General features: G+C 41.5%; 1 protein-coding gene across 9 annotated transcripts in view; it reads right to left on the bottom strand.

The window, feature by feature from the left end:
* The window catches only part of LOC110973809 (C-terminal-binding protein 1-like), a 56,870-nt gene that overhangs the window by 6,051 nt on the left and 36,575 nt on the right, over positions 1 to 14,244 (bottom strand). For all 9 annotated transcript variants that reach the window (XM_022224924.2, XM_022224925.2, XM_022224928.2 and 6 more), the window contains 5 exons: positions 8,730 to 8,916; positions 6,998 to 7,170; positions 1,602 to 1,746; positions 977 to 1,183; positions 283 to 407 (listed from right to left, as the gene is read on the bottom strand). In XM_022224924.2, coding sequence (XP_022080616.1) covers positions 283 to 407; positions 977 to 1,183; positions 1,602 to 1,746; positions 6,998 to 7,170; positions 8,730 to 8,916 — 837 coding nt within the window. The remainder of the gene's footprint in view (positions 1 to 282; positions 408 to 976; positions 1,184 to 1,601; positions 1,747 to 6,997; positions 7,171 to 8,729; positions 8,917 to 14,244) is intronic.

The raw sequence follows: 14,244 nt of genomic DNA, 5'->3' as shown, positions 1-14,244 counted from the left end.
AAAACAAGACAGCTCAGTTTACTCTTTCTAATGAAAACTAAAACCAAATTCATGAAAACAAAAAATGGCCGCAAGTCTCATTTTGTGGAATGTATTCACAAAGACATCTCTCCTGCCCCACCCCATCATTTTCATCAACTCACAAAAAAAAGTCACTGCAGATTTTTGCACCCTGCATTGCTTTTGGTCTCCAGTATTCTTTCCTTTTTCCGAAGCCTTGCAACTTGCACCATACTGTGGACTCCTCAGTTCCATTACGGGAACTCAATCAACCTAGCTTACCTGCAGTGTGTAGACGCGAGTGAGACCCAGTGATTTTTCTATGCCGTCTGCTAGATACGGGTCGTAGAAAAGAATGTTGAACCCAAACGCCTTAGCTCTCTGGGCTACCGCTGTACCACAACGACCTACAGCAAGAACGAAAAACACCAGAAGAAATCAAGGATATTATTCTGTTCTTACTCCATTTTTTCTCTTTTCATATTTTCACCATCAAAGCAATAATCACTCTTTACGAAATGCACTTAGATAGTGCCCAACATATAATACAATAGCATTTCCTTCAACAATGAACAAGTTGCTTTACAGCTTGAAAACAAAGAGAACAGAAAGCACCCATTTGAAAGGTCAGGCTACCATGCCAGCCTCACATGGTCCACAACTATAAGCCCTTGCCAAATTACTTTATGAAACGTACACCCCACACATTATCAGTATCTAAGGTCTCTTTATCACGTTTACCAGTAGTTTACAACCCCAACCAGCCAATGAGACGTCCCCAATTAATTAAATGTCTCAGCATCCTACTAGTCTCTACAAGATAACACCTGTAGCTATGAGACACTTTAAGTACTGCTCACAGTATCAAGCTCTGATTGGAACATGATAGCTCCTTCAACTTAAACAGGCTTAACTACCCTGCACACCACTAATCCCCACCCAGACTGGGTCTCGCCTCCACCCGTTGTTACCCTACCTAGTCCAATGATCCCTAGGGTTTCCCCCCGGATCCTGGTGGCCCCTACAGCAGCTTCCCGGATCTGCTCAGCCCCAAGTAGCTTCTTGCCTTCCTTGACCATCTCGGCCATCCAGTGGGTACGGCGGTACAGGTTGAGGATCATGCAGAGTGTGGAATCGGCCACTTCTTCCACACCATAGCCTGGTACGTTGCACACTGCCATTCCTGCCGGGAACCAGGGATGAAGACACCACAATCAAAGCAACCCTTCATTCATTCATCGGAAAGTCTGGAGGACTGTGCACTACAACTTTCAAACTAATATTTCATGACTGTTTCAGAAATATGAAAGAAAGTTGCCAAACTTCAATACAATTTCTTGCACTTCAGCATATTATTACTGTAGATCGAAGATTTTCAACAGCCCAGAACACACCTTTTTTAACTCATCACACCCAAACATTATTTTCCCAACATAAAGATCTCCATAATAACATCAAGTCTTCATAGTTTCCTTACTGTGGGTTTGTTTGGTTTGGGGGCTTTGGTTCAGGGTTTGAGGTTTTTGAGTTCTGAATTTGGGTTATTTGCTCAGCATTTTTCTCTAACTTCATTCTTTCTCCTGGATTTTAGACAAACATACCTAAATCTCCTGCCGCTTTGATATCGATGTTGTCGTAGCCAGAGCCAATGCGAACAATGATCCGTAAAGCCTTGAACTTCTCCAAATCTTCTTTGGTCAGTGTAATGGAGTGATACAACAGCGCTCCCACAGCTTCGTTAAGCACCTGTGTTAATTAAAAAAGAAAAAACAAATATGCTTGAAGCTGGGGACGCTGACACACCTGTATATGTAGTTTTTGATGGAAAATCTTTGTGATGGGTATACATTCACACCAACTAAAGAAACTGTAAATGCCAGTGTAAACAGGACATGTTGACAATTCACTAGACATTCAACTCTAAGCGACACAATCTCACTGAGCTGCTACTGAACAAACTTCCTGAAAAGTAAACAGAAAATTTAGGCTCTGTCAAAAAAATCTTTTCAAAAATGATACAAACTGCTTGAAAATGTCAAGTTATATTTTTGGCCTTATTTCGGTTCTTCTTTTGGCCAGGAAATACATTTTGCTGGCAATATTTCCAGCCGAGAAGCCAAGGAGGGGTGACTAATCTCCTCCATCAAGCAGACAACTTTTGAGACAGTTCTGGTGGTCTCACATCTGAAAATGAATGAAGTTGAGGTTTGTCTATGTAGGAGTAACTTTTTCTGGAATGATCAAACGATTACAGATATGAAGTCCCCCCCCAACCCAATAATGTCTCATCATAAATGTATATTTCATCGGAATCTTACTGGAACTAGTGCATTACCATGTGCAAGCTTGTAACACAATGCCTCCAAAAAGGCACACCAGAATGACTAACGATCTTGATCAAAAAGTTCCCTTCAGATTTCCTCAGTTTGTGACCCCCTGACACTTCAAATTTAATGTGTCCCCCATCTAACTGCTGGGCTAAATTTGGTCCCAAAGAGCTTAGCTGCTGGATCTCAATGAAACCAACATGGTCAAGAGGGGAGTGACTCATCCGTACACTTCTCAAGAGGTGTGGAGGAGGGCTTCAATCAGTACCTCTAGGGGAAGGGTTTGGATGGCTCAGAGTTTGACCTGAAAATCACATGTGGGGTTTGACATTTTAAGTTTTTCACTGGGAGAGAAGTCAGTATCCTTCACACGTGGACCAAATCATGAAGGGGAGCACATGGTCAGTTGGGAGCGCTACGTATACCTACATGTAGAAATGATTGTGCACATTCTGTTGCCCAATGCCAACTTATCCCATTCTTCAAGGGACATTTCAACCTTATGCGTACAACCACCAAGGCACAATAACTGAAATTTAGACAGATACCAATACCTCGCATGAATCCCTGGGCGAACTAAAACGCTTCTTCTGAACTTGCTCTCATACTTGACACTTCTCACTCTCTGCTCTAAAAACTGGGCACTGAAGCCTGAATCTGCCTCAAAGAACGTGCGCCATGACCAGTTCAATTACATGCATTCACAAACAGTTGTTACATTTGAGACATTGCAAGACAAGACACTGTAACGAAAACATTGTTCACTGTGTAACAACAGTACTTTTTCTCTTTTTGTCACCTTCCCGATGGCTGAAAAAAGACAGTGAGCCACCATTTTAACCATGCCTCACTTCCGCCAAAAATTCCAAGATGACTCTCAAGATGAAAAGCAGCACCTGTCGTAGGGTCCTGGAGTTCTTAATTTCCTGGCAGGATAGGAAATGATTGCTCTCTGACCCTATTATCGACTTCCACCAGTGGGGAGGGGGGCGTGAAGGGGACCTGGTGGAGGGAAACTACAGAGGCTCTTTCACAAGGACTGAGGGGAGGAGCAGGACAGAAGAGGTAAACTGAGGGTGGACACAGAGACAAATTTGCTGCAACAAACCAGTAACAGGATTCATGCATTTGAAAATGGACAAGTTTTTTAACAATATCATGAATTTTACCAAGGAAGAAAAAAAGACTCAAGAAGAGGTAGATATGGCTTCCCCATCCCCGCTTCACATTCAACCTCAATTTTCAGATTATGGCATCTATTACTCTGATCCCATTTTCTAAGAGACCAACAATCTTGTTCATCTTGGATTGGACGACCCAACCCAAGCAACTCTTGCATTCCAGTCAGTGTAGAGTAATACAGAGTTAGGCATGAACATTCACGAACAGAATACAACGCACTGCTATCTCCGCTCCGGATGACCACACTCAGCCATTCTATTACAAAAAGGAAATGGTTACAGAAATCCAAAAGTCGGTGACTTTGGAAATCGCACATAGTCACCACTTCCTGTGACAGTTCACAATCCACTGATCATCAGGGCCATGATTCCAGTTCCATGTAGCAAGGGAATCTGGATGAAAAATTGGACCAGCTAATTTGTCTCTTCCTAATTTCTGAGGCAAGGTTGATTGGTGTGATTGGTTCCCCCTCCCATCTCCCCCCTCCCCATCAATCAGGCCCAGCTAGTATTTTGGTCCCATAGACAACCACACCACTGATAGGCCATTTCCTCACCAGTGTTTCACATCCCCCTCCCCACCGACAAATAATCCCTCCAAATATTTCAATCAGCTTAAAGTTCACTATGTCACACTGAAGCAACAAGTGACTGAACTGATCTTGGGAATAGTAACTGCTTCTTTTATTTTGCTAAATTGATGGGCTTGTATGGAAAGATCTGCAATTGTTATTCATTGAAGGCCAATGTTAAGGGAGAAACAAGTGCAGTCAGGGATGCCCTCCCCCCATAAAATATTTCATTCAAATTGGAATTTTTCAAGAAGTTTTGAAGCATTCATTCTTCTCACGAGGTATCAGTTTTCAGTAACTGAATTTTAAGTAAATGCAGTTTGAAATTTAGTTTGACTGAAACAGTGACAATAAGACTACAACAAAGTTATATAAAAACAGGGTGAAACAATAGCCTCTTGCAGTCATCTGTGTTAAGGTCAGAATAGAGCGTGCAGGGTTGCAACCTCACTCCAATGGGTACGATCTTGTTGCACCGTGTTGCTTCCCCACCATGCCTTGCGCAATCTAACCCCTGGTGGGGAAAATTTAAATATCCCACTACTTGGAAGATTAAAAATTAGGACTGTAGTCAATGTGTTTACGTGCAACACAGATTTATGCATACCTCATGTGCACGAGAATAGTCGGCAGCAAGCATGAATCTTTTGAAATATGCATGCAATTCACTTTATGTTTATGTATATTCATCCTGAATAGCCAGTCAGCGTCGTTTTTGTATTCTACACGACCATGGGCTAGTGAAGGTACGTAGCCCATGGAGTCGAGGTTGGCAGGGTTGTACTCTGATTATCATTTAAGAAATGGTATTGTCAAGCATGGATGGAAACCTGAATGAAGTCCGGGATGGCCCATAAACTGTCTTTCCTGTGCAATGGGGTTTCAGCCACATCACCACTGTCTAGCATGGATTGCTTGGACTGCTATCAGCCGCTTGGCACTCAATCAAATCGAAATATCCTCACAGGCAGACAGCCTTTAGGCAATCTCAACGCGGCAACACAATGAAATGCTTGAAGGAAAAAAAAATGGGTGACACTCTCAAGATTAAAATGAAAACTGCCACAGACTCTAACTACAAATGACATAGGGCAAACTTTGTATCCTTTCCCAAAATCCTCAGCTTCATCAAAATGTGGTATATGTGGTTGGTGAGTAAACAAGCTCCTGTGCCAAGACAGAAATTCCCAACAAGGATTTCCATAGATTTCCAAGCCCAAGCCACAATGAATCACGTCGTCTTGCTGAAATACAATGCCATTAGACTATTCAATAAGTCTACTGTTTTCTGAGGGGAGCAGTTAGTTGGCTGATGCAAAGGATTAAGTGTCGTAAACACCTCCATTCATCACCTGCGTGCCTAATTTAACGAAGATCCTCAAAACTCTTCTTTAAACCATGCCATGACCTTCAGCAAATAGGAAGGTATCTTCACAGAGACTTGTTGTTGTTATTGAACTGAGGTTGTCTTCCCCGACTTTTTTTTTTTTTTTGTTAAAAAAAGGGTTCCCTCTTCCGCTGGGAGGAGACAACGTCCTGGGGACAGTACCCAGGGACACGGCCAACAGGAAAGAGATCAATTAGAGACATCCTTGTTGACACCCCCAGTACGCAGAAGCCCCAAAATACCAGCCAGATACAAAAAGAAATGTAAGTTATGGAGGGGGAGGGGAGGTAATCTTTCACTGACTCATCACTTGGAATGTGCTCAACCTGTCTTCTACATGTTGTACCAAGTTCTCCTCGCTTTGGAGATGGCCGGGTGCTCCAACAAGTTCACAGAATGTCTACCAGCTATTCTATTCGCAGTCTTGTACAATTTACAGATAACGTCCCCAAACTATTCTGCGGACACTGATGGGAGAACTCTCCCCCCTGCAGTGTTTACAGTTAAGTCAATCCGTCTTCTCAATGGGGCAGGTGGCCTGTGGCGGCACGTGGCCTGTGGGGGCATGTGGCCTAGTGGTTAGGGTTTGCAGCTTCCGATCATAGTCCCTTTACCCCTAGGTGCCTCTCTCCACCCAGGAATAAATGGGTACCTGTGAGGGCAGATATGGTTATTTTGTAATAGCTGTTTGCATCTGATATGGCAGCATCAGACTAGTACACTTCTAATAGAGCCAAGACGGTTTCAGAAATGGGCACATGTTGTGAGCCCAATGCGCAATGATAATATATCGGTGCCCTTGAATTACATACACTACAAAACAACAAAAGCCATGAACAGCAAAAATTAATCAAGAACTACACATATTTTTGAAATGAGATATGTTGAAAAAGACAGTCCAACTCATACTTTTCATATTTTTTATATAATCAGATCCCCCAACCCCTGACCCCCTACCTCCAACCCCCGACCCCTCAGCTATCCAGCCGTTGTCTTGTGTCTGGTACCTTGAAGGCAAGACAATATGTGCGCACTGATTTTGAAAATAAAGCTAATCGCTGCCAGCTTGTGTTTGTCATGCAGGCCCTGCTCCTGTCTCGCAGACACTCAAGGAGGAAAAACAGAGTCAATCAGCGGAGGACGATAAAGGTCACTCAATGATTGGCTGGCTGGTTACTTTTTGGGGGGTTACCCAGCGGAGTTAGTCGACAAGGCGTCAGGCTTATGACATGAAGAGCTAGTCAAAGCAGTGAAAGATGGGAACTACAAGTCGGGGTTAAGAGACGGATTAAAAACTGAGATGTAAAGATTTATTCAGAATCCTAATCTGTTTGCCTGACTTCATACATAAACGGACACTAGTTTGTGATAAGAAAAACGAGAGGGTCGTTTCTCATAAACATAAGTGGCACTGATGAAACATTTCAATATGTTCAATCTGAAAAGCTTACAAATACGTCCAGCAGTCCATGGGGCAAGTTTTATTTTGAACTCACGGGCATGTGGGTGAACAATTCCCACAAGTCTCACCTTTTCGTGGATTTCGTTTGTGGACTGCGCATCACAAAATGCCACAGTAGCCACGTCCTTGAGAATGGGCATCTCGACGCTGCAATCCCGGCCGTCCAAAAGTGCCACCAAGGGGCGGGGCGGGAGAGGCTGGGGGTTGTTGCTGGTCACGGCAGCAGCCGGGTGACGGATTCCTTCAGACAAAGAATGAAAGGAGAAAAAGATATACGGCACAAACTGGCACCTGTAAGAAATAATTCAATTATCAACATTCATTCAAACTTATTCATTTCATACTTATTCAACATTATCAGCATTTCAGTAACTCTGTTCATGCTCAGTTGAAGGCCCTTGTCTCTTTGCGATGAATCATCAACATGTGAGTGTTCTTTACTTATGTGTCCTCTTTACTTCTGAAAGGAATCTGTGCCAACATTAATTTTGCTATTTGGTGTCAAAAAGGTTACCCAAACATGCAACAGAACCAAAACATCAAGAATACATGTACAACAGAAAATTGGTTTTCAAGTCAGCCATGTTCAGGGATGCCAGCGGCCATTTCTGAAGTTAAATGAGGGACAATGAATGTCTTCTGCTTTATGTACTGCGTGTCTTTCTACACAAAATTACACAAGCATATTAGATTTGAAGAAGGTCTAATTCCAGAAAAAAAAGTCTGGCAGATCTCAGTGACCACATATGGGTGAAAAGTTACCCAATTACATGTATTTACGAACTATTTGAAAATCATAAAAAGACACCCTGGAAAAAGTCTCAGTGATCTGCCAGTTCCATTACCAAAAGTAATTTTGTCCTCCTACCCTCACTTCATTTCACTAGTTTCCCCTAACTCCCTCCACCTCCCTACGTAATCCCTCTTCCTGTGTCAACAAATCCGTACCAAGTTTCCCACTGTCACACAAACAGATATTCCTGTACCCACTACCCCCAAAAATACTCCCTGTTTGCAGGGGAAAAGTAGTTAAGGAACAAACCATGTTTTATTGGTGCCCTTCATGTTGCACAAGTTTACCAGAACTTTCAATTTACCACTTAAGAACAGCACGCGGAGTTAATACACAACTTCCCTCGACGTAATTGAATGGATCCTAAAGTTTGCTTAAAGCTATTCCATGTCGGATCTTTCTCTTTTTTTGTTCGCCAAAGAACCAGTTTTTATGCCGAGTTTTCAAGCTTCAACTGACAAGTGATCTTATTTGGGGGTAGTTCAGGAAATCTTGGTAGTTTTACCCTGTCTTTATCGTCCATTAGGGAATGGGAAATTAGTGAACAGGATGACTTGGCTAGGAGTTGATGTTTCAGTGGTTGTAGGAAAGTGGCTGTGAAAGCAGTGGGAGGAGTGGTGATTTTTAGCCAGTCACAACCGCAGCTCCAAATCAACAATTGAGTGGCACTGCAAAAACTGAAGCCAATCAAACTGTCTCATTTTTCAAGTCATTTTTTTTTTAAAACTGTAAACATTTTTTCCCAAGAATTTGAGGAAATGGTGAGAAACTGTCAAATGAGTTTAACAACTTTGCATATTTAAACAAGAATCTCTGGAATTCTAATTTGCTTTTTTGAAAAAGCTGGGGGTTGGGGAAGGTTAAGGTTTGGGGTCTCAACCTCACATTCCTCATTGAGAGTGTCACAGTGTTCGGTCCTCCACACACCTTTATAGACTGAAAGAGGCCACTGGATGGAGCCTGTGCATAGGGGAAAAGAGTACACCTGCTAGAAAAGTCACACCCACCTTCAACAATCCTATCTACAGACATTCTAGGGCGTTTGGTCTTCTTTTTGTCCATAGGGGAACGAGGCCTAGAGTTGTTGAGTGTACTGACGTCCACTGTGACAGGCGGGTCTATCTCTGGGTCTGGTACAGGCACGTCTCCTTCCTTCTTCTCGCCCCCGGGGAAGTGACAGCTGCAGATCCGCAACTACGCATGGGGAATAATAAGGTGGCAGAGGAGAGAGGGAACAGGGTGATGAAGGCGGTCACAGACAAGGAGACAAATGATGACAAACATGGAGATAAACAGGAACAAGAAAGTACCAGATAGCCACAGGATTACAGGATAGCCACAGGATGACAGATTTAAAAAGAGGGAAAAACAAAAGAAATCAATTGTAAACATTTCAATTTTAATACTGCAATTTTACTTTCACTTAAAAATGCTCAAACCTCATCTTTAAGGTCCACTTGCTTACACCAAACAGGTCTAAATAATTTGAACCAAGTTGTTGGAAGTTTGTATTTGAACTAATTTTCAGATCTTCCACTTTCAAAATCACTTCATTATTTCCAAGAATTTTGAAACTAAAAAATTCTTCATCAGCAAATGTATTCACATTTCCTTTTTAACCCTGTGTACAAAAATAAGGATTTCACAAGAAAATGTTTCATCCAAAACTGTCAAATTTTGATTGATCACACATGACAAGAGGTCAAAGCACTTCAAAATACACACATGTATGGGGAGGATTCTTTGAATTAATTACTGTCACTTGGACAGAAACGCAGAGTGGATAATCCACAATTTGAAATTCTGATCATAGAACTGTTTTAACCCAACGGTGCACAAACACACATGGACGCACGCCTGGACAGATCTGACAAGAATACCACATGACAAGTTCACAAGCAACAAGATGCAGTCCATGCTGTATAGTATGGTATACAGGCTAGGTATGTATCAAACACTCCAACCTGCACATGAAATGTTCAACCAACAGAGAATCACACATACATGTACAACGTGTACAGAAAAACACTTGGGTAGAAACACAGTGCATTACATGTATTATGTACATGTACATCGGGAAATGTCCTGGATGATGCAAAATGGCAGGACACACATTAAAGCCATGGTACAGTACACCCATACTTACCAACGACTGCTTAAGGGAAAAATGTGAAATAACGGGAAAGGTTATCCCAAACTGTGAAATCATTCTGTAACAATTCACATTTTCTTTGACGTCATCACCTAAAGGATAAGGGTAATTCCAGAATTTAGGGGTCCTTTTTTTCGTGTCCCTGTCACATCTGACTTGATTCTGTAAGTTCAGAACACATTTTCTAATTTCCAAGCATGATGAGTTAATGCAAATTACCTGCCAATCAAATAGTAATAGTTTGAAAAAAATTCTGGTGATATTTCCATGTCAAATTACAAAGGTCAGACGAAACAGGGACACAATGTCACACTTTTGGACCCTTTATTTCTGGAATTACCTATAAACCGTCTTCAGCAAGTTGATCCACAATGTGTGCACCTGCAACAAAACGTTTACTGGAAGACTAGCGACACATGTACCTCATATGGTTTGAACTGTTACCCTTCCTACATGTGTACACAATATGTTAGCATATCTTTAAGACTATTCAAAACGAAAACGTCAATTGCAAATCCTGGTTATGACCCCTGGCATTTGTTCGATATCTTTCCAAATGGCAACTGAATTGCACAGAACACGGCAAAAAAAAAAATAATAATAATAAATACACAAACCAATTTGTTGTTCACTTACCGGTACATGTACAATAACATGTTTGTCACCTTCATCAACGGGTACATGTACCAGTACATACACGCTACATTTTGTTTACATGTTAGCATTTTTGTGAAAATTGTGATCCACTGTCCCTACTTGGCCCCTGAAAGAAGATGTACAAACAACGCAAATAATCATTAATAGATACTGGTAGGCCTGTTCCACAAGGTAAGATTAATGTCTACATGTATTTTCACAGCACCACGTAGCATTCATATCATTTCCAATTATTTTACTCTTTCGTTATTTTTCCCGCCCCTGCACATTCCAGCGATTAGCTAAGTGCGTACCTATAACAAGAATTCCATGCCCAAGTATAAAAATACATGAAACAAGATTTCATTTCAACTTCATTAATGTGCCTTGAACAGTCCTTATCTACACTGAGCTCTCCTTCAACAATACGCGACATATAGAGTGAAAATTCCACACAAAAGAATAATTCCCAAATTCCTCGCTTCACATCAGGAGGTGACAAGTAACTCTACTTTATTTCATTCATGCCACGTTCCAAACACCACTGCCAATCAACTATGGACCCAAGGTGAAGCGTTGCTGGGGATTTCTCTGTTCTTTCTTTCCCGGGTCCCCTGTAGATAATGGTCTTCAGTCCTTGGCAGAGGAGATCTCCTTGTGGACTAGGCCAGAGTGGTATTAGCCTGGACATAAAGGCCTTCGCTGTAGGGGTTAGGAGCCTGCTCAGCTCAGGAGCTTCTGTCATTATACAGTAATTTCTAATTAGCTCTGCCTACAAGTCTTACAAGCACATATGAGTTTGTCACTGTGCATTGTACCATCCAAAAGGGAAATATTTGCAATACCGTACAGACGCATTCATGTACTGATGTTCATTTGGTAATAAACACGTACAGGTCCATGTGTTCCCGTGACATGCATACATATACATGTACTTCACATTATACATATACATGTACATACACATGTGTTAGCCTTAAATGACATGTACATGTACCGGTAGGAAAAGTGAACGTTTGCAAGAAGCCAACCCATCATGGATTTAATGTTGATGACAAAATTAGAATTTGTGTGTGTAGGCGTTAGAAAGTACAACGTACTTGGAATTAAAGTAAAAGACCCAACAGCTATTTTGGAAAAGAAACTGGCAATTTCATAAGGCGAACAGGTCAACGAATGTACCAGTGAATTAATTCTCAGTGTTTGGAGTAACAGCAAAAAAAAAGAGTCCAGGGAGTTGAGTCATTAAAGGAAAAAAACCTCAAAATCATGCACACTGAATATGCTTGTTCTCCAACATCAAAGTAAATGATACAGTGTGTACATGTACATGAAAAAAAAAACAAGTTAAAGGCCACTGATTCTACAGTGATAGTTACCTGGATGGGCGGGATTTCAAAACTACCTACTTAACTCTTGAGTAATTAGACTCCTACTGATGCCCCCAAATTGGCAGGGTCCACATATACAGTGGAGAAAATGACCATTCTTCACTGCTCTTTTCTTCAAGAAATGCCACTGCTAAATCCTTGAAGACGTCTCACCATGACACACAATCCCAACACTGCATGATCTCCTATTCTGACATTGCACAAAAAAGTCTGATAGCCCATGTCAAGCACTGTATGACAAGTTTTTATAAATTGGGACTAACCAATCTGTTTCATTTCATCCAATGATCCACGTATGCTATGAGCCTGCAAAGTATAAACTGAATTAATGCAAAACAAAACAACCCAAAACAAAAAGAAAGGGCTTTTATTAGTCTGCAAATATGCATGTACATGTAGCAATGTCCTCCTATTCCTTTTCACCAATAAATTGAGCAAGTTGCAAACCTTTTATCCTCACAAGGAGCCCACATCATGTCAATGCCGATTAATGCCAGGTATAGCAATTATGAAAAAAAATCCAGCAGTAAATAAAACATTGCACCAAATGTACCCTGCATGTCCGCACGCGTATTAAACGTGCATACGGAAGAGGGTGAGTGACCGATCCTTCAGCCAGCGTACACACACATCAAACGCTATCCAACTGCAGGGGGGTGTATTTGCGGAGTCAACTTGCACTACGGGGGGAAAAATCCAAAGGTAAAAAAATAAAATAAAAAAAAAGATGGGCTACAGGGAAATGGCCAGCATGCGAGCCAGCCAGGTTACAGGGAAAGAGGAGAAAAAATTATGCAGTCAGAAGTATTTTACACGTAAGTAAGAATCGAAGCCCCTGCTGACCATAGTAAAAAAGAAAAACAATTCAGTTGAGCCCTGACAAGTCCAGGTGCAAAAAAGAGGGGGGGATTGGAAGACTGGTGATGCCCCTTGGCTGTTCTGCCATGCTAATGCTTTGCCAGTGCCATGGCCAGGGAGAGGCATCTTATCTGATTTGGCCCCTTCTTCGCAGGTGAAATTTGCATGGTTACTGGGGGAGAGTCAAAAAAAGGCTGTGGTTCTTCCAAGACCCCGCGGACACTCAATCATGCTCGCATTAGTGTTCAATCCAAGATGGTGCGAGGGAAAGACAGCAACAACGTGCAGGTCAAATTGACAAGCTTCTTAAGCAATAAATGGTGTTTGCCTTATAGTACCGTGTGGTGACCATTTTTTCTTAGTTTTCTGGCTGCAGCCACAGTATAAAAGATGGACTACCCACACATGAGAAATATCAAATTGTGAGGCAGCTGGGATGGTCTTTGTGGAATGGTTCCCAGATTCATTTACATCACATGCTCTAAGGTCCACCTTCCAAGACCTTACTTTAGGTCAAAACTTTCTGGAAACTGATCACTGGTCTTCAAAAAAGGACTTGGGGGGGGTAATCCAGAACTGAATCTCAAGGTATTTTTGATTTTTCATTCTCACTTACTAATGAAAACCGCAGCTAATATTTGAATTATTCTCTTCTTGATGGTACTTGGCATGATTCTGGGATGGAAAAAAAAGGCATTTATTTCTTTTATTATCAGGTACTAAAATATCCTACAAGAGAACCAAAATAACCGAAACAAAGAGTAATAATCTTGTCACCATTACTACAGTGAATTTAAAAGTACAGTGACAAGCAGTAACAAGCATGCAACTGGGAATTCAAAAAAATGAGAAACTTCCAAATTGCACCAGGCTGTTACATCTTTCATTATTTTTAATTTTCAGTAATTTCCATTTTCTGAAGGTATAAATGATAAGTTTTTAAAAAACGAGGAAATCAGATGATCTGAAGAGAAGTTGCATCCTTGAATAAACACAAAAATTACATATGAAACTGTATTGCTACTCCTTCATAAATGTCAGGATTTGCCCTGAAATGTATCAAAGTATATCTACAGGGAATTGATATCCCACCCCCATGTCTTTACCAAACAAATCTGAAATTACACACTAGCAAAAAGCTCCTGGTTGGAGGGACAGCCCCCTCGTCTGAAACGGAGTGAAATTTGAATAAGTCGATCCGGGAGTAAAAGCTACACAAGCAAGGGTTATATCGGAGACCGTCACGCCTGGATCAGGATGAAAGTAGCCTTGCTCCTTGGCAACCAATGAGCATGGGAGCAAACACAGGATGTATCCCGACATAAAACAGCCAGTCCTGATTGAGAAATGAACCCCAGATTTTATACTAAAACGGAAGGCCGAGTGCCTCACACCTAACGACGAACTGACCAAATGCATTGTCAATGTGAAAATTTCAAGGTTTTACTGATGCCTTAGTGACCAACAGTGAAGTTGAGAAAAAAA

Source organism: Acanthaster planci, linkage group LG13 (genome assembly GCF_054643075.1).
Source record: "Acanthaster planci isolate LZ-2023a linkage group LG13, COTS_SCS, whole genome shotgun sequence".
Taxonomy (NCBI): Eukaryota; Metazoa; Echinodermata; class Asteroidea; order Valvatida; family Acanthasteridae; genus Acanthaster; species Acanthaster planci.
This window is presented reverse-complemented; position numbering and strand designations above follow the sequence as displayed.